This window comes from Erythrolamprus reginae, chromosome 2, assembly GCF_031021105.1.
Source record: "Erythrolamprus reginae isolate rEryReg1 chromosome 2, rEryReg1.hap1, whole genome shotgun sequence".
Classification (NCBI taxonomy): domain Eukaryota; kingdom Metazoa; phylum Chordata; class Lepidosauria; order Squamata; family Dipsadidae; genus Erythrolamprus; species Erythrolamprus reginae.
The window spans coordinates 167,311,102-167,331,462 of record NC_091951.1 but is presented as its reverse complement, the minus strand read 5'-3'; the positions used below and the strand labels follow the sequence as shown (position 1 = coordinate 167,331,462).

The following is a 20,361-nucleotide window of genomic DNA, read 5'->3' as shown; positions in this document are numbered from 1 at the left end:
GCTTCTCCCCAGCATCAATCCTTTCAAGGCAGACCTTTCACTTAGCCAGGGAATGTTGAAACACCCACCTTTCGTGCATTTGACCAACCTGGCATGGTGCCTGCAAGGTCCTTGTGCCAACAAAGACAAAACCAGTCAACATTTCCTGGCTAATTTGGAAGCTCCACCTTGAGAGAACTGATGCTGGGCCTTGAAGAGGCTGGGGATAAGCAAGAGAACGGCTCCATGGCTCTATGCTGGAGACTTACTTACTTACTTACTTACTTACTTACTTACTTACTTACTTACTTACTTACTTACCTACCTACCTACCTACCTACCTACCTACCTACCTACTTAGTCAGTCAAGTACGTATTGATAGTATACAAAGATGCACGCCCCTTATTGACCTCTTAGGAATTGGGTGAGGTCAACAGTGGATAGTCTAAGGGTAAAGCTTTGGGAGTTAGGTGATGATACTACAGAGTCCGGTAGTGAGTTCCATGCATCAACTACTTGCTTACTAAAGTCATATTTCCTGCAGTCGAGTTCGGAGCAATTTACTTTAAGTATGTATCTGTTGTATGCTCATGTGTTGTTGTGGTTGAAGCTGAAGTAGTCATTGACAGGAAGGAGTGTGAGATTACCGAAGTAGGATTAGGTTAACAACTCTTGAAGCCTTTTTTGGCGATGTTGTTGCAATGGGTTTTGGCATGAAGGTCATTTGATATGAGTATTCCAAGGTCTTTTAAGGAGTGAGGGTTGTCTGTAAGGTCTTGTTTATTCAACTTGTATTTGGTGTTCTGATTTTTTTGGACAATATGTAGGACAGAGCACTTGTTGGTTGAGATTTGGAGTTGCGAGATGTTTGACCACTCAGACACAAAGTCGAAGTGTTTCTGGAGAGTAGCTGTGTAATCTGTGGTATTGAAAAGTTTTACATCTTCGGCGAAGAGAACGCAGTTACTTGTAATATGATCGCAAAGGTCATTTATATAGAGTTCGTACAATTGGACATGGATGGTAGGCATGCTGATGCTCTTATGCACGCCCCTTACTGACCTCTTAGGAATCAGGTGAGGTCAACAGTGGATAGTCTAAGGGTAAAGTTTTGGGGTTTTGATAATGAAACCACAGAGTCAGGTAGTGAGTTCCAGCATTAACCACTCTGCTATCAAAGTCTTATTTTCACTTTGAGTTTGCATCTGTTGTGTGCTCATGTATTGTTGTGGTTGAAGCTGAAGTAGTCCTTGAGAAGTAGGACATTGTAGCAGATAATTTTATGAGCTATGCTTAGTTCATACTGAAGGCGATGTAATTCTGAGCTTTCTGAGCCCAGGATTTCAAGTCTGGTTGCATAAGATATTCTGTTGCGAGTAGAGGAGTGGAGAGCTCTTCTCGTAAAGAATCTCTAGACATTTTTTAATGTATTTATGTCTGATATGCGGTGTGGGTTCCAGACAGATGAGCTGTATTCAAGGACTGGTCTGGCGAATGTTTTGTATGCTCTGGTTAGTAGTGTGATCTTGTTTTATACTAGATCAGTGCCCCCCATCCTTTTGGGCACACGGGGCTGGTTCCGTGGAGAGAGATTTTTCCGTGGATCAGGAGGGAGTGTGTTTTAGTGTGCTGCCTGCATCTCCTGGATAGGGTTTCACTTATTTGCGTGGCCCGGTTTCTGGCATGCCACCGCCTGGTGCTGGTGCACAGTCCAGGAGCTGGGGACCCCTAAACTAGATATTTGAGTGTATTTTTAAAAAAACCAACACTGTAATTCATTTTTTAAAAATATTGTGACTTTGTAAATTGTCTGCTTTTTCTGGCGATTGAGAGACACGACGGTCTAGGTTTAATTAACACTTTACATTCTTTAATTTTTTTATAATTATTAATTATAATTAATATAAATTATAATTAATATTTTATATAAATTATATATACTTTATATATAAATATATATATATATATTATATATATATATATATATAAATATATACCGTATATAAATAATAAATAAATATAAATAATAATTAAGCCACTAAAACTGACTGCTAGATCTGCAGGTCAGCAGTTCAAATGTCAGCCTTCCATCCTTCCGAGGTGGGTAAAATGGGGACCTGGATTGTGGGGGCAATATGCTGGCTCTGTTAAAAAGTGCTATTGCTAACATGTTATAAGCCGCTCTGACTCTAAGGAGAAGGGCGGCATTAAAAAAAAATCGAACAAATAAATAAATAAATGTCTTTCCTAATTCCAGCAATTTTGGTTCAATACAGCCCCTCGCTATAGCCCATGGGTTACATTACTCACCCTCATCTTCATCTAGTTCTATGGTAAAATTTGGAAAGTGCAGCATTGTCCATTCTATATATTCACTGGTGTTTTCTCCTGAAAATAAAGTTTTGTGAGAAAAAAACATTACAATTGAAAAATGATTTTTGGGGAGGATGCTGGAAAAAGTTATTATATATACACCTAGGCCTAAGGCCAGTTCCTCAAAGTGAACACTGTTAATCACAAGGGTCTATGGGACTGTTGTTATTGTTGTTGTTGTTATTGTTATTATTATTATTATTAGTAGTAGTAGTAGTAGTAGTAGTAGTAGTAGTAGTACTATTAGTTAAAGAATTACTTATTAAATTATTGTCACATAATAAATGTTTGGCAGTCAATGAACAATCTGAATTAAGGGGTCGAAGAACTGAAGAGTAATTTTTTTCCTTGTGATTTGCTGTAATTTTTTGCCGCAGATGCCAAGAAAATTAAACAGTATATCATCCTTCCCCTGCCATTTGTCCTCTGTTCCAATGGTCTGTATGCTTCTTTGCCTGTTCAGATATCTAATTGCCTTATGTGGGCTGTTTCCAAGGCAATATTGGATTGCTCTAAATAAGGATCATACTTCCAGAAAGTTTCTTCTTTTTATTTCTTAGCCTTAGTAATTACTGTACTATAATGTTATCAGGAGAGGATGAATTCCTTTTCTGCCTCCTTCCCCTTCCCTTGTCCTCTTCCTCTTTGAAAACAAAAGAACTATCTAAGCCAGGAGTCCTCAAACCTGGCAATTTTAAGACTTGTGGACTTCAATTCCCAGAATTCTCCAAATTCCTGGCTGGAGAATTTCTGGCTGGAGAATTCTGGGAATCGGAGAATTCTGGGAATTGAAGTCTACAAGTCTTAAAATTGCCAAGTTTGAAGACTTCTGTTGTAAGCTTTGCAGGCCCGTGCGATTGGATAGGATATTGCTGGCTGACCTGCAAGGAGCCTGTTGGTATCAATATTAATAGCCAGATCTGCTGAAATTAGCAGTTGAAGCGTTTTGGGGCAGCAGCCACCAATGTTTTGGGCATCAGGGACCAGTTCCGTGGAGAGAGGTATTTCTGCGGCTTCGAAGGGGCGGCGTGGTTCTGCCTGCTGCCTATTTCCAGCAGATGGGGCTTTGCTTGTTTGCATGGACCGGTTGTTGGTATGCTGGGGATCTCCGTTTTGGGAAATGCAGAATAAACATGATCAAATATTTAACAATGAAGTTTAATTGTTTGTTTACAGACTGGTTTTCGTTTCAACTGTACAGATAGTCCTCAACTTATGACCACGATTTAACCTCCTCTCTCATTTCCGTTGCTAAGTGGGACTATTAAGTGAATTGTGTGTTATTTTACAACCTTTCTTATTACCGTTGCAAAGATAATCTCTGCAGTGGTTAGTTGCATGATTATTACTTAAGTGAATCTGGCTTCCCCACCACCATGGATTTTGCTGGTCAAAAAATGATCCCATGATTCTAAAACACTGCAACGGTCATAAATATGAACCATTTTCCAAGTGTTTGAACTTTGACCGCATGGTTATGGGGATGCTGCGACGGTCAGAAGTGTGCAAAACGGTCACGAGACACTTTTTTTTCCAGCGAGGTTGTAACTTCACAGTCACTAAATAAACTGTTGTAAGTTAAGGAGTGCCTGTTCTGAAAAGCATGCTCTTGATTGAAGGAGGGAATATAAGTGAGTAACTCTCCGTAGCTCAAGCTGCAGGTGAACTCACCCATGAACTCAGATGTATAAACTGTTGCAGCCTTCGTAAAGGAGCTTGTTTAATCTGCGAATAAGTCCCATAAATTCAGCAGCCACAACAAGTTATCTGGATGGAAATTTCATAGTCCTCTCCAAGGAAAGGAAGGGAGTGGTTCTCAAGGGGTGGGGGAGACTGTGGTTGGGGGAGGGAGATGGGTAAGATCAGGGGTGGGTTCCTTTTAGCTTTTCCTACCAGGGCACATCGCGATGTTTTGTGTGTGTGTCCCTTTGCACGATTTCATGGCCACGCATGCTCAGAGGGAATAATTTTACTTCCACACATGCTCAGAGAATCGAAAAATCACCGAAAATTACAAAAAAGAATAAATAAGGTGGCGCGCATGGAACAGCACAAGGAGCACTGGAGCCATCGTGCCAAAATTGCGTCATTGGTATGCCACTGCCGGAGCGCCAATACTGGACCACACTGGTAGGAACAAGATGAGTGGAGACCAGCAGTGGGTTGCTCCCAGTTTGGATCGGTTCTTAGGACCCTTTAGTGCTGGTAGCAGGAGGCTCGACTCATCCGCCCAGGATGCCCTAAAGCAGGCGTCCCCAAACTAGGCAACTTTAAGACTTGTGGACTTCAACTCCCAGAATACTCCAGCCAGCTATGCTGGCTGGAGAATTCTGGGAGTTGAAGTCCATAAGTCTTAAAGTTATCAAGTTTGGAGACCTCTGCCCTAAAGCACTGCATGCACGAATCGGTGGTAAAACAATTTGCAACCCATCAATACTGGTGGAGACCCAAGATATTATAATCTGTGGAGACTGGGGTTGAGTCCTGGCCCTCCAACGTCTGGGAAGAAGGCACTAAGTCGGGGAAGCTTGCTAGGACCACACCTGTCCAAAAGTCCATTATTTTCATCATCTTTCTTTTGGCTTCCTTCCTTTTTTTTTTTTTTTTTTTGAGATCAGAAGCTGCTGACCTGCCTGGAAGCTATAATTCGTTTTGCTTTTTTTTTTTTGTTGGCTGGGGAAAAAGACTTGTCATGTGTTTTTTGACTTACTATACAATCCACTTATACAGAGGAACAGTGCTGAGAGCAGCTTAATGCACCTATGAAGTAATTTACAATTAAAAAAAGGGTAACTTCAAAGGTATTAACCAACATGTGGGCTCAGAGCCACTCACATGCTCTCTCTATACAGGCCCTTTCTTTCATTTTGATCAAACCTGTTCCATCACTTCAGCTGGAGTAGTTGCGAGCCTTTGATCTTGTTATCATCATGACCACTGGTGAGAACGCTACACCATCGCCTCACATGTGTCGGTGATGTCAGTGGCAATGCCTGAATAGCAGGTTTTGGGATTTGAGGTGAAATCTTGACTTCTGCCGCCAAAAAAAAAAAATTAAAAAAAGTTTCCACTGCCAAGGGGGACTTTCAGACAGCTTGTTTTCTCTTTAAGACAAAGGATGAGCTGGCATAAGTGTTTCGAGGATGGCATGCGTTGATTTGTGGCAAAATGATTCCTTTCTTCTTCTTATTCGCCTTTGTTCAAAGTGGCAATGCTGCTGCCGTTGTGTTAGTTGACTGCTGAAGATGTTAGCTGCCAAATGCGAGTTTCCTAATATCCCAGATCAAGGCTGCGTTAAATGGGTATCTTCTCCCTGCCTTCCCCTTTTCCTACTGAATCTTTCCTAACTAGGGTGATCTTGAAGGGCTGTCAGCTGCTGAACTTCATGGAGACATAGAAAAAGTGGGATCAAAAGAGTTTTACCGGAGCCTTGTCTCACCCCTGGGACGTGTTCCTAAGGATTCACCCTTGAGATCTGCACCGGTTTTAATGAGAGGGGCGACTGCGAAACCCTCTGGAGTTCTAAAGGGTGAAAACAGATGCAATGTTTTAGATAGCAAGGCCACTTTGGAAGTGTCCAGACTGCAGTCCATCCAAAGACACTTCTTTCTCATCAGGCAAGGATCTGACAGAAGGTGCGGGTGCTGCAACTTCAAAGCAGAAAGCAGTTGCATATGTTGCTTCTTTCCTGCCTGTCCTCTTTCATCCTCCTTACTACTAGAGAGTCCCTCTTATTAATCTGCAAAGGATTTAAAAAGAAGATAGGTGTGCGCCGGAGTGTCCATATGGTGCCCCGAAATTAAAAAAGGTAGACCACCCATGTCGCACATCAATCTTAACCACGGGAGGAAAACTCCAACTCTCACCGGTTGCCTGGCTGACTCGGTTCTTGGCAAAAAGAGAGGAGTGATTTCTATCTGCACTGAAGACAAATCATTTTTAAATGGCTACTCCTCCAAGTCAAGGGGGAAGGCAAGCGTGGGAGGGTAGCCTTGAAGGACGGGGCTGAATGTTTCCCAAGGTTAGGGATTTTGATCTTCAATAGCATCTCTTTTGGGGAGGGATTGGCGAGGAAAGGAGAGACCTTGAAATTGCCTCCAATTTGTCTTCAACCTCAAAGGAGATCCTAACCCTGAAACCAAAGTGTTACAGCTAGAGTATGGAAAGAGAAAATGAGAAAGATTTCACATTCAATTTCCAGATGTCGGTAGAGGATGTTGGTAGCCAAACAGGAACGCAGTGTTGGATTCTGCTTGGTAAAATCTATGGAACAACTGACTGAGGAACAGTTTTGCTCAAGTATCCAGGAAGAGTTCTAAACAATTGGTCCTGAAGAATTAGACAAGATCCTTGAACCTGTGAATGTGGCCACTTGTATATTAGACTACCATGTCCTTCCTGGCTGGTTAAGGCTTCCTGGGAGGTGATATGTGATTGGATCCAAACTGTAGATGCTTGAGTTTGCAGAAGGAAGCAGTCTACCTGCTTAGGAACCTTCCTGTCCCTTTCTCAAAAAACTATTGTTTTCATCCAATAACACTGGGCAATTTTCACCCAGTTTGCAAACCTTCTGCTCCTAGGGAAGTTTGTTGAGAGAATATATATTATTTAATTATTTATTTATATTTGTATGCCGCCCACTCCAATAGGAATCAGGGCGGCTGACAATAATTACTAAAAACAGTAAAAATGCAACAATAATAAAATAGCAATATTATAAAAATGCGCACTTTAAAAACCATACATGCACACAGTCATTCTTAATTCCAGGCCTGCTGGAAAAGCCTAGTCTTAACAGCTTTCCAGAAGACTGATAGGGTGGAGACAATACGGAACTCTGGGGGAAGTTGGTTCCAAAGGGTCGGAGCCGCCACAGAGAAGGCTCTCTTCCAAGGTCCCACCAGCTGACATTGTTTGGCGGACGGGACCTGGAGAAAGCCAACTCTATGGGCCTTTATTACTGGCTGTAGCGAGGTATGAGGCAGGAGGCAGTCCCGTAAGTAGTCTGACCCTGAGCCATTTAGGGGCTCTAAAGGTGCTAACCAACACCCTGAATTGTTTCTGGAGACTAACTATATAGCCCTATGAAGCTAGAAAAGCTCATCTGGATCCTTTTTAGTCTGGTTTCAGGTTATAGCATCAAAACAGCAAGTAAAATATTATTTTACTGAAAAAGTAGTAGATCCTTGGAACAAACTTCCAGCAGACGTGGTTGGTAAATCCACAGTAACTGAATTTAAACATGCCTGGGATAAACATATATCCATTGTAAGATAAAATACAGGAAATAGTATAAGGGCAGACTAGATGGACCATGAGGTCTTTTTCTGCCGCCAGTCTTCTATGTTTCTATGCTTGTGGATACTCTCTGGAAGGTTTGGGATGGGGTGGTCCATGATCCATCCTGGCCCTCCTGGATATCTTGGTGGCCTTGGATACCACTGACTGTGTCATCTTTTGAGTTAGCTAAGTGGGTGGCACTGGGAGGCGCAGTTCTGAGGTGGTTCTCCACCTTCCTCTGAGGCCAGTGTCAGTCAGCAGACAGTATTGATGGAGGGGAAGAGTCCTGTTTCTGCCACGTGGAGTACCTTGGGGCTTAATTCTTTCCTTAATCCCATTACATTTTTTACACGAAGCGGCTGAACATGTCCATCTGTCAGCATTGTGCAAATGATGTTGCAGAAATGCTTAGCCAGTGCCTGGAGTCTATGAGGGTCTGGATGGAGATCCACAGGTTGCAACTCAGTCTCAATGACACTGAGCATCCTTATGTTTGGGCTCACCCTAGTCCTAGAGCTGTTCCAACAGTAAAACTGGATGGGGTTGCACTCCCCCAAAGAAAGTGATGGCACAGTCTGGGGGCTCTCCCGGGCTCACAACTGCTGCTCAGGGAGTAAGTGGCAGTTGTTACTAGGACGGCCTTTGCACAAGTCCAGTTGGGCATCAGTTGCACCTTTTTCTAACTCAGGTTCTGCTCACAGTTACTCATGCCTTATTTGCTCCCTGCCTGGATTACTGCAATGAGCTCCACCTGGGTCTGTCCCTGAAAAGCATTTGAAACTTTCCAGTTGGTTCATAAGGCAGCCGCATGTGCAGTGTTGGATGGATGGATCAAAGTTCATCCATGTAGTAACCCTGGCTTTCAACCTGCTTCTAGGTCCAATTCAGGAGGGTGGTTATCTCTTTCTTTCTTTCTTTCTGTATTTTTCATTCATTCATCTATCTATCTATCTATCTATCTATCTATCTCCATCTTCTATCTATCTATCTTCTATCTATCTATCTATCTATCTATCTATCTATCTATCTATCAATCATCTATCTATCTCTATCTATCTATCCATCTATCTATCTTCTATCTATCTATCTTCTATCTATCTATCTATCTTCTATCTATCTATCTATCTATCTATCTATCTATCTATCTATCTATCTATCTATCTATCTATCATATCTCTCTCTCTCTCTCTCTCTCTCTATCTGTAGCATTTATATGCCGCCCAATTCCAAATGGACTCTGGGCAGCTTACAGTAATAAAAATAATATAAAATATACCTACAATCATAAACAAAAGTAAAACCACAATAAAAATACATTAATACCCCTACAAACCATACATACTCTCGATTGCTTATTTGAACCCTATGATTCTGGACAAATGTAGTTTTTTCTTTCATGTGCACTGAGAGCATATGCACCAAATTCCTTGTGTGTCCACTCACACATGGCCAATAAAGAATTATGTTCTGTTCTATTCTTTGAAGGTCAACACCAACTAAAAGATTGGCAGCTGTAATTTCACATTGTTGCATACATGAAATAACCCAATTTCCTTTATAATAATGTCTCAATTCAGACCCAGGCCGTCTAGGGATATTTAAGAATATTCCAATGCAGACTTAATAACCATGAGTCCAAATGATGGAGCTGCCTTCAACTGCTGTTAATCTAAACGTGCCCTTTATTCAGGGCACCCCGCATAAATAAAAAAGGGAATATTCGGATATCCCCAATCGGGCTTCCTGGTTGAAACCGAACTTCGAATCAACCGTCAACTCGGGATCAAAGCCAAGCCAAAGTCTCCAAAAACCGCCCCCTCCTGCCCTTCTCCGGTCACCATGGCTGGCTGCTTCTCTCCGACCGGCCGGCCGGCCAAGGAAAAAGTTCATTAAGAAAAAGCGAGCGGGCCGGACGCCCCTCCCACCGCGGCCCCTGCCAATGGATCGATCGCAGACGTGTGTTCTCTTTCCAACCCACCCACACGCCGAACCATCCAATCGGAGAAGCCAAGAGGGGAGTAAATGCTGGCGGAAAAGCCAATGGGAAAGGCCGCAGTGACGCCCACCACCGAGGTTGGGAGGGAGCGTCAAAACAGCCTGAGGGGTCTTCTAGGTTAGGCTGTGGTGGCTGCAGGCCGGCCGGGGATTCGGCCTGTTGAGGGAATGGGGGAATGGGGAGGTCTCCTTCTGCCATTCATTCCCCGATACGGGGGAGGGGGGCTCTAGCTGCGCCCCCAAAGGCACTCAGTCGAGTTCAGGCGTGCTTTGCACCCTTTTCCCTTCCCAGCCTGGGATGGGATGGAATAGAAAATATGTGGAATAGAATATAAATTATGTCGAATAGAATAGAAAGTATGTAGAACAGAATTGAAAAACTGGAATAGAATAGAAAAAAATAGAATGAAGTAGAATAGAATAGAATAGAAAATATGTAGAATAGAATAGAAATTAGGTAGAATAGAAAGCAAATAGAATAGAATAGAAACTACGTATAATAAAAATTATGTAGAATAGAATAGAAATTACATAGAACAGAAAAAAATTGAATGGAGTGGAATAGAACAGAAAATATGTAGAATATAATAGAAAAACTGGAATAGAAAATATATAGAATACAATAGAAAAAATGGAATAGAAAATATGGAACACAATTCTTTATTGGCCAAGGAATTTGTCTTTGGTGTATATGCTCTCAGTGTACATAAAAGATACATTTGTCAAGAATCATGAGGTGCAACACAACGATTGTCATGGGGTGCAAATAAGCAATCAGCAAACGATCAATATTGATGCAAACCGTAAGGATACAAGCAACAAGTCCCAGTCATACAGTGGAAGTGGGCTTGGTTGGGAAAGAAAGATGAGCTCTCAGCATCCATGCTCCCCTTGAATAGGAGGCCGTCCTTTCTCCAAATCCTGGCCCATCAACCCTCCTGGGTAGGTCGGAGATGTTTCCTTGGATCCCGGAAAGAGCAGCCCTCCCCACCCCCAGTTCCCAGGCGCAGAGTGGCGAGCCTTCCCCTCTGAGCTCCCACGTGGGGCCGATCCTTCTGCCTGACGTCAGTGGGCAGACGGGTCTTCAAAGGGACTTTTACGCACCTTTTGATGCTTTGTAATTACAGGGTCCTCTTCCCCCCCCCCCTCTCGCTGGTGACTTCTGGTTCCCTCTTGGCCTTCGGGAATTATTATTATTATTATTATTTTGGCCAGGCCCGGGGCTTTGATAAGGGGAGGGGAATTGACAGCCCACGGCTTTGGCTAGGCTTTTCTAAAATAGGCGTTTGTTTCCTTGCAATTTTCCCCGGGCTCCGTGAATAGCTCGCGAAGAAGATCAGGTCGCAGGTGAACTCAATGCGTGTGTGTGTTGTTGCAAAAGTTCGTCTGGAAGGCTAATTATAGGTTGTAGGGAGGCCTTGGATTTCAAAGAGGCTTAATATAAATTGCTTTCATGGGAAAAGGTGGCTGAAGCTGGTATTTTGGAAAGGGTGGTGTGGGGCTACATGGAGGGGTGGGGTTTTGGGGGGGAGGGGGGTGCGGGAGGAGTTGTTATTCCTCCTTAGTCCTGGAGCAGCACAACACTCCCTGACAGACTGATTTCCTATGGTACTGCAGGTACTTCTGAACTACAGCTCCCATCCTCCCTTACTTTTTATCCTGGTGACTGGGGCTGATAGACAGGAGAGAACCAACATTAGTGAGGCAGCCTCAAAGTCCCCAACCCTGCCCTAAATGACATCATTTTGGGAAAAGAACAGAGGGATTGACAACCTGGTTTTTCAATTCATTTGATACAGGAACCAAAAGGAAGAATATAATTTAGCTGTAACAAAGGCTAAAAATATACTGCTCAAAAAAAAATAAAGGGTACACTTAAACAACACAATATAACTCCAAGTAAATCAAACTTCCGTGAAATCAAACTGTCCACTTAGGATGTAATACTGATTGACAATCAATTCCACATGCTGTTGTGCACATTCATCTTTGTACATAAGTATTCAATGAGAATATTTCATTCATTCAGATCTAGGATGTGTTCTTTGAGTGTTCCCTTTATTTGTTTGAGCAGTGTATGTATTTTCATGAAGGCTGTGCATTTTATGATGGAAAGTTTTACCTAAAACTGGTTCCCTCACCCTTCTTATCCACAACTATGCATAAACCCCATATGCACCAAAGACAAATTTCTTGTGTGTCACAAGGAATCACATTTGGCCAATAAAGAATTCTCTTCTCTCTTCTCTTCATTATCTGTCTGTCTGTCTTAAAAATAGGATCTAAACCCCAAATACATTAAAACAATAATCCACATTCATCCCATGTACCATCCCATGTATCATTGGCCGGAGCCAGGCATAACTCAACAGCCCCAAGCCTGCCGGCAAAGGTGAGTTTTTAAAGCCTTGCGCAAGGCCAAAGGGTGATATAAATCCCCGGAGAGAGTTGATTCCAGAGGGCTGGGGCCACCACAGAGAAGGCTCTTCCCCTAGGCCCCGCCCGGCGCCATTGTTTAGTTGATAGGACCTGGAGAAGCCCAATTCTGTGGGACCTAACTGGCCACTGGGATACATGAGGCAGAAGGGGGTCACGTAAGTAATCTGGTCCTAAGCCATGTAGGCCTTTATAGGTCATAACCAACACTTTGAATTGAGTTTGGAGACCAATCAGCAGCCAATGCAGCTCGCGGAGTGATAACGATACATGGGCATATCTTGGGAGGTCCATGACAGCTCACATGGCTGCATTTTGTACTACCTGCAGTTTACCTTCTTCAAAGGTAGCCCCATGTACAGAGCATTGCAATAATCTAACCCGATGGGGGCATGAATAACTGTGAGAAGAGACTCCCTGTCCAAATAGGGCTGCAATCCTATTCTATTCTATTCTATTCTATTCTATTCTATGCACTGAGTCTAAGCAGACAACTCCACTTTTTCATACTGGGGGTGATATTTTAAGACCCATACCTAAATCTTAGATGGCTGGCCCTTGCACTCAAATATATCCCTACAGCTTCCAGAAGTTCCATACACATTTTTTCCTCCAGTGAAGCCTGAGTGAGCCAAGTCTATTTTGCCTCCCAGCCTTGGCAATGTTACCACCTTATCCAATCCCTCAGGGGATTTGGGAAGACATTAGCAGTGCTTAAGGGAATCTTTTATACCTCTCAAGTGTTAATAGGGAGGCTAATGTACACATGCATAAGTACACACTCCTTGGACTGAAGTTATGCTATACATATACAATACACACACACACACACACATACACACACATACATACATACATACACACATACATACATACATACACACATACATACACACACAGATTAAAGGGACATTTTAAGGAAATGGTCCATTGACTCTATTCTGAAAGTAAGAGATTTTTCACTGGGCCTAATTTTAGGCCACAATTCAGTTTGTCTAAGCTTGGTTTAGAAATAAGGACAAAATGGCATTAATCATACTTGCAGAGATTGGCTTTATGCATCATAACAAGCCAAGATTTCTCTAATGTGTAATCTACACTTTGGAGGGGGCATTGAATAAAACACTTTTGGGGTTCTACACTAGTCTCAGTTATAAATCACAGTTTAAAACCCTTTAAACAGACTGGCTGAATTTGTTGGATAAATCATAGTTGGCTGGGGTGCCATAATTTAAATAAATCAAGATTTATAAGTAAATCACAGTGGCAAGTTTCCCCACATGCTAAAGCAAGACCAAGCAAGCCATATTATAAACTAATGTGTGTAATGAATCAATGTGTCTGAAGTAGTGGGAAGTATAGAGATAGTGACCACAACTATAGGACTGAAGACTCTCCCCCCTTTTAATCTGTATTCTGTGGGACTTTTTGCAATGTTTGACAAACACATCTACTGATCCTCTGTTCTGAATAAACTAATAGATTTGGGTATTTTCCTCCCTTCTATTCAGTTGCATCTGATTCTACAAGATACTCAGTTATCTAATTAAAGTTTGCATTCCATTTATTTTTCCTTCAAGCTGTTTGTTGAGTTATCAGGAAATTAGATCTGGATTTGAGTTTGAGAAAACAATTTCTGTAAAGTAAATAGTAGGGTGAAAAAGTTGGAGAAAGCATAAAGAGGATCAGGCAAGGAACTCATAAAGACGCATGCAATTTCAATTTTGATCAACAACACTTGAACAAAAAAATATATTCTGCTGCTCTTTTAGTGCCCTAAAAGAGTCATCTTTGCACCCATGGTATAATTCCATTTGCACTTGTGAGAGTAAACACAAGCTAAAGCTGAATTCTTGTTAATATGCACATTAAAAGAAAAAAGGGAAAAGAAAACGTAGTGTCATCTGTATTTGTCCAGCTTTTAGGACAATGAACAAGATCTCTGTGCTGGGTGATAAAAATTAATTATAATGTGATTAAAGACAGTTTTCCTTACTTCCAAATCTTATTTATGCTGATTATTGATTATTAAGTGCAGTTAAATAGTGAAATTGCATGAATTTTCACATAGATTTAAACATTTCTCTCTGTGTGTAAATTCCTTAAGGTATGAATTGTGAGACAAATAGATTGGAATCATGATTTGGTGCACGCTGTGGCACTAGCACTTCTGCATGAAGTTCAAAAGTTTTGGATTTCTGTTTTGCTGGGACAGCCCATAAAATAGTTAAAAAACCCCTAAAAGATCTAGACTAGTTTGTAAGGAGATGGATTGGCCTGAAACGTGCACACCAGATCCAGTCCCTAATTAGAACCTTTTGTCTCAAGCCCTTTCTAAAGCATTCCGTGTCTGTTTAATATTTAACACATGGGGAGGGGGTTTAAGCAGGGTTTTGTTGGTGTGCCAGTTCTATTACAATCAGAGATTGTTTAGTTGGGATGTGGGATAAAAAAAGAAATAAAAGGGAAAAAACTTATTTTCTTTCCTTTTTTAATTTTTTTTATTACACATGCTAAAAAAAACCCAACTACAAATAACATCCATCCATCCATTCAAGTTTGTTTGTTTGTTTGTTTGTTTATTGTTTTGTCAAGTATATATTGGTAGTATACAGAGATATAACAATGTTTATATACATGGTACTAGTAAGAGAGAAACATTAGGACAGGGGACAGAAAGCACACTGGTGCACTTATGCACGTCCCTAAATACAATCACCTAAACATACATAAATCATAATATATAAGAATTATTTGCTGAAAGACTTATTTTCTTTCCTGTTTTTGAATTTATTACCCGTGCTAAAAAGACCCAACTACAAATAATATTTATTTATTTATTTATTTATTTATTTATTTATTTATTTATTTATTTATTTATTTATTTATTTATTTATTTATTTATTTATTGTTTTGTCAAGTATGTATTGGTAGTATACAAAGATACAACAATGTTTATATACATGGTACTAGTAAGAGAGAAGCATTAGGACAGGGGACAGAAGGCACGCTGGTGCACTTATGCACACCCCTAAATACAATCACCTAAACATACATAAATCATAATCTATAAGAATTATTTGCTGAAAGACTTATTTTCTTTCCTTTTTGAATTTTTTAATTACATGTGCTAAAAAACCCCAAGTACAAATAATATTTATTTATTTATTTATTTATTTATTTATTTATTTATTTATTTATTTATTTATTTATTTATTTATTTATTTATTTACTGTTTTGTCAAGTATGTATTGGTGGTATACAGAGATATAACAATGTTTATATACATGGTACTAGTAAGAGAGAAGCATTAGGACAGGGGACAGAAGGCACGCTGGTGCACTTATGCACGCCCCTAAATACAATCACCTAAACATACATAAATCATAATCTATAAGAATTATTTACTGAAAGACTCATTTTCTTTCTAAGATGAACCCAAGAAGAGGAGGAGAAGGAAAAGAAGGAGGAGGAGGAGGAGGAGGCAGCTGTGGTGTTTAGTTGTGGTGCAGAATAAAAATAAATAAATAAAAGGAAACAGGTTACTTTCTAAGATGAAGGCAGGAGGAGGAGGAGGGGCTGTGGAGGGGCTACACTGCAAAAAAAAAAAAGGTGGCAGACTCCCTCTTTGAGAGTTGACCATCCCCACCCACCCACCCTCCTCTGCAAAAGAGCAATGCAAGCCATCGCTGGGCATTGTGCGGCGAAAGAAAAGGAAGAGAGTTCAAACAGCAATTGATCTTTATCTCATGGGGGAAGGCGGGAGGAGGAGAGTTTGGAAAGAAAAGGGTGTTGAGTCGATTGGGCCATAAAAGGGTTAAAGGCAGGGAGAGCGGAGCCTGGCAGAAGCCGGGAGGAGGGGGGGGGGGGAATGCCGCCTGTCCCTTTAAGGTTCCTGCAGCACGGAGAGAATTGCAGGCATAAAGACGATTGGGGCGGCAGGATCACTTACTTCTGACGTTCCAAAGCCTGGGGGAGTTGGCTAGAGATGGTTTCCCTTTGATAAGGTCCTGGCAAGTTAAGTAACAACTGGAGAGGCCAGAATCCCCATCACCACCACCACCACCATCATCGGAGGCTCAAAGCTTCGGCACGAACGTCCCCACCAAAACCCTCCATCTCCACAGGGGGGGGGGGACCCCAAACTCCTTATTAGCTGTTTAAGTTCGGGTTTTAAACGCTTAGAATCTCTAAGCTGGGCGTCTTTGCCCATCCTGCTATCTGAAGGACCTTAAAAAAAAATCGGATTGTTGTTGTTTGTCCCCCCCCTCTCTTTCAGATAATAAATAATAATAATAATAATAATAAGAGCTGGGCTGGGCTGGGCTGGGGGGGGGGGAAGGTATGTGTTGCCCGCAAAAAGACGCTTATCTCCCTTCCAGGACCGTCCTCTCGGTTGTTCACTTTGATGTTGCACAGTTAAACCCACAGCTCAGGGTTTGTTGAAATAGCCCGGAGGACATTTGGTGCAAGGAATGACTGCTTGAAAACGGGACCTGGGTTGAAAGAAAGGGAGGGGGGGTTAAGAGGGGGGGGGGGCTTACAGGAGAAACGGGGGAGGGGTCAGGTCTTTTGGAGTCTCACCCCCCCCTCCCTCCCTCTTTGGGGTTAAAACATTGATTCACACACACACACACACCGCTCTTTGGGGTTAATACTCCCCCATACACACAACTCTCGCTCTCTTTCCGTTGATATATTTTGGGGGATGTCCTAGCCCCCCCCCCCCCCCGAGCCCTCCCCGCCCCCTCTTTTTTTAAACTCTCCGATGCTGGTGTGAGCAGCTTGCGAGGAGGTGGGTGGGTGGTAGGGGAGGAATCGGCGCAGCGTTGCGGATTACTTTCCTCCCCCCCCCCCAGGAGAAGGGCTGGGGGGGAGGATTTTGAAGAGGGGGGGCTGCTGTTTTGGAAGGAAGCGCCCGGGCGCCCGATTTGAACGGAGGAGGGGGGGGGGGAAGCGGGGAGAAAGCGCCCCCGCCACCAACTACGGGATCAATGGTAAGTTGCGAAAGAATGTGTGTAATTCCTTCGCCCCCTCCCCCTCTCCTCTTCCCGTCCCGGGTTGCTTTGATGTTTTCTTGGCTGGAGCTTTGAAGTTGTTGGGAGAAGCTGTTGGCGCGGTCGTTATGAGTAAGCAAGACCTAGAGAAGGGGGGGGGGGAGAGCTGGGTTTGTACGAGCCACAAGCAGCCACTGAACTGTGTGTGTGTGAGAGAGAAAGAGGGAGGGAGGGAGAAAGAGAAGGAGGGAGAAAGAGAAGGAGGGAGGAAGAGGGGGGTGAGAGAAGGAGGGAGGGAGAAAGAGAGGGAGGGAGAAAGAGGGAGGGAGAGAGGAAGGGGAGAGGGAGGGAGAGGGAGAGGGAGAGGGAGGGAGAGAGAGGAAGGGGGAGAGGGAGGGAGAGAAGGAGAGAGGGAGGGAGAAAGAGAAGGGGGAAAGAGGACGGGGGGAGAGGGAGAGAGAGAGAGAGGAAGGGGAGAGAGAGAGAGAGGAAGGGAGGGAGGGAGAGAGAAGGAGGGAGGGAGAAAGAGAGGGAGGGAGAGAGGGAGAGGGAAGAAGGGAGAGAGAAAGAGAGAGAAGAGAGAGAGAGGAAGGGAGAGAGGGAGAGAGAGGGAGTTGAAGGGGGAAAGCATCTGCCGGGGAAGGGGCCGGGTCTTTTCCACGGACCTCTCCCCCCTCCCTTCCTCCCAAACATCCCGGTGAAGTAGGGAGGAGTTTTGCCTTTTGTTTTCCAGCCCTGTGTCGTGCCTTGGGAGAGGCGGTAGGAGACCCAGGGATGGCTTCGGGTGGTAGGTAGGGAGGCAGGCGCAGGGTGCCTCGGCTTGCCAGTCCCTCCTCCCGCACCTCTTGCGCGCACAGCCCTCCCACTTCTGTCAGCACCCTCGGTGAACTCCAAAGAGGCGCAGCGCGTGCTGACTTTGGGGTCAGTTTGTTGCGCGGGGGCTTGGAGAAGGCGGCCGGGGGAAGGTTTCCCCTCTTCTCTCCTTCCTTTCTCTCTCCCTCTTTCTTTTCCCCCCTTCTCTCTCTCCCCCCCTCCCTCCCCCAGTTCCTGAGATATCTCAGCAGATCTGCTTACATTCTCTCTCCCCCCCCCCCTTCCCATCAGTCGCCATTTCTGGATATTTTTCCTCTCTTTTCCTTTCATGTTTCCCTCCCTCTGCGGGATGCTCCTCTGGGGGTACGGGCTGCCCTGTCGCCGTCTCCTCCTCCTCCTCTTCCTCCTCCTCCAAATCTATCTAATCGGCCTTTTCCACAACCGCCTCCGTGCCCACCGCCCCTTTGATGGAGTGCTTGTCTAAAGTGGAGGGAAAGCTTGAGGAGGATTCAATCCAGCCCGGGTTGGAATGTCTGCTCGTGTTCAGGTATCTTTCAGGACATCTTCCTCCTCCTCCCTCCTCCCCCTTCCCTCCCTCCTCCTCCCTTTGAAGCCGCTTTTGAACTTTCTTAAAGCAAAGTTGAGGCGAGCAGGAAACCATACAGGGAACTTTTTATGTGTGTGCGCGCTCTGGGCGATGGGGTGGAAGAGCCTGGCGTTGGGCTGCTCCTTTACCGGAGTGGAGTTTGCAACAGCTCTTCGCGTGGTTGACGGAGTAGCAGCCTTTTTTTAAAAAAAAAACTTTTCTGCCCCCCCTCCCTTTTCCCGCATTTGGATGGTGGAGTTTATGGTTAAAGAACTTTGGATGCCCCTTCTTGGCTCTGCTGCCCGAGAAGTAGAGAGCGCAGCCTTCTCGCCTTATTCAGAGTTGAATTGTGTTTGGCTGTTGTTGTTTTACGCTTTGTCGCATGAAAGGGGACCAATGCATGAGAAAAGAAAAAAAGGTAGGGATAGCAACGGGAGGGCGCGGGGGTCGGAGGGTGGGAGCGAATTACATGTCAACGGGCATACTTGAACCGAGCCGCGGCTCTTGTTTTTTCTCCAAAGGCGATGCGCAACTGGTAAAAAAAGAAAGTCTTCGCTTTCGTCGCTCTAAATCTGTCTTTGTCTTTCCGAGCCTCTTTTTCAACCCTCTTTTCTCTCCCTCCCCTCTCGGGGTCCGGTTCAGAGGAGCATCCAGCATTGTGCTTGCTTAGGAGGGGTCCTGGTGATCCTAATCTAAACGTTTCAGGAGTTGAAAGGTGGGGAGGGAGGAGAGAGAGAGAGAGAGAAGAGAGAGTGAAATGGAAACCAGATGCTGAGGAAAGGCACGTTTTTGTTCTTTCGCCCTGAGTTATCTAGCAGAGAGAGAGAGAGAATGAGAGAGAGAGAGAGAGAATGAGAGACTGAGAGAGAGAGAGAGGGAGAATGAGAGAGAGAGAGAATAAGAGAGAGAGAGAGAGAATGAGAGAGAGAATAAGAGAGAGAGAATGAAAGAGAGAATGAGAGCGAGAGAGAATGAAAGAGAGAATGAGAGAGAGAGAGAATAAGAGAGAGAATGAGAGAGAGAGAGAATGAAAGAGAGAATGAGAGAGAGGGGAGGAGAGAGAGAGAGAGAAGGGAGGGAAGCAAAAGCTGAAGGAATGTCCCCCCCCTTTTTTGCTGCAAAATGGGTTGAACTGCATGGGGATCCAAAGATGATCCCCGGGACTCCTCAGATGTTATCATAAGTAGGAAGGAGGGAGGGAGGGCAGTGGAACCCTTCCGCGGGTGTTTTTCTTTGTGCACGTTGAGCGTCTATAGAGGCAGTGCAACAAGGGGGTAGGCTGAAGGGAGGGGGGCAGTTCTTTTCTTGTTTTTGTTCCAATCCCCTCAAACCCCCCCCCCCCATCTCTCTGCCTAGGAGAGTTAAAAAGTGTGCCCGGAGTTCAGTCTCTCTCTCTCTTTGAAAAAAAAAGAAGCGTATTTGATACTTTTGATTAGTGCTGCAGATAGCTGTGGTTGCCTCTTTATTTTAATGTGAGGAGTTGAAAAGCCTGTTTACTTTTGGCTTGATGTTGCTTGGATCTGGTTTTGATTAGATCAATACTTCTTCTCCCCCCCTCCTTTCTCTCCCCCCCTTCTTTAAGAGAGAAGACTCTGAGGATCCCCTGCTGACTTGAGAAAGAAAAGAAGAGAGAGAGAGAGAGAGGCACACAGATTGCTGAGGAACTTAAAAAGGAAAGGAGAAAGGGGGGAAAGAGAGAGAGAGAGAGAGCTCTCCCAGAAGGAACTCCCTGGAACCATGAGCAGCGCGGCATTGCTGACTCACCTCCCAGACCCCAGCAGCAGCTTCAGGGAAGATGCCCCACGCCCCCCTGTGCCAGGGGAAGAAGGAGAGACACCATGCCATCTGGCTGCCAGCTTCTTTGCCCTAAAAAACCAAAGCTTCAAGGCCATGTCTGTTTC

The 20,361-nt window shown here is 43.9% G+C and overlaps 1 protein-coding gene across 1 annotated transcript in view; it reads left to right on the top strand.

Annotated features, from left to right (window-relative positions):
* The first annotated feature begins 20,056 nt into the window (after positions 1-20,056).
* Positions 20,057-20,361, top strand: part of AXIN2 (axin 2) — a 52,615-nt gene continuing 52,310 nt past the window's right edge. The window contains 1 exon segment of the mRNA XM_070740300.1: positions 20,057-20,359. Within this exon segment, the coding sequence (XP_070596401.1) occupies positions 20,198-20,359 (162 nt within the window). The 5' untranslated portion in view covers positions 20,057-20,197.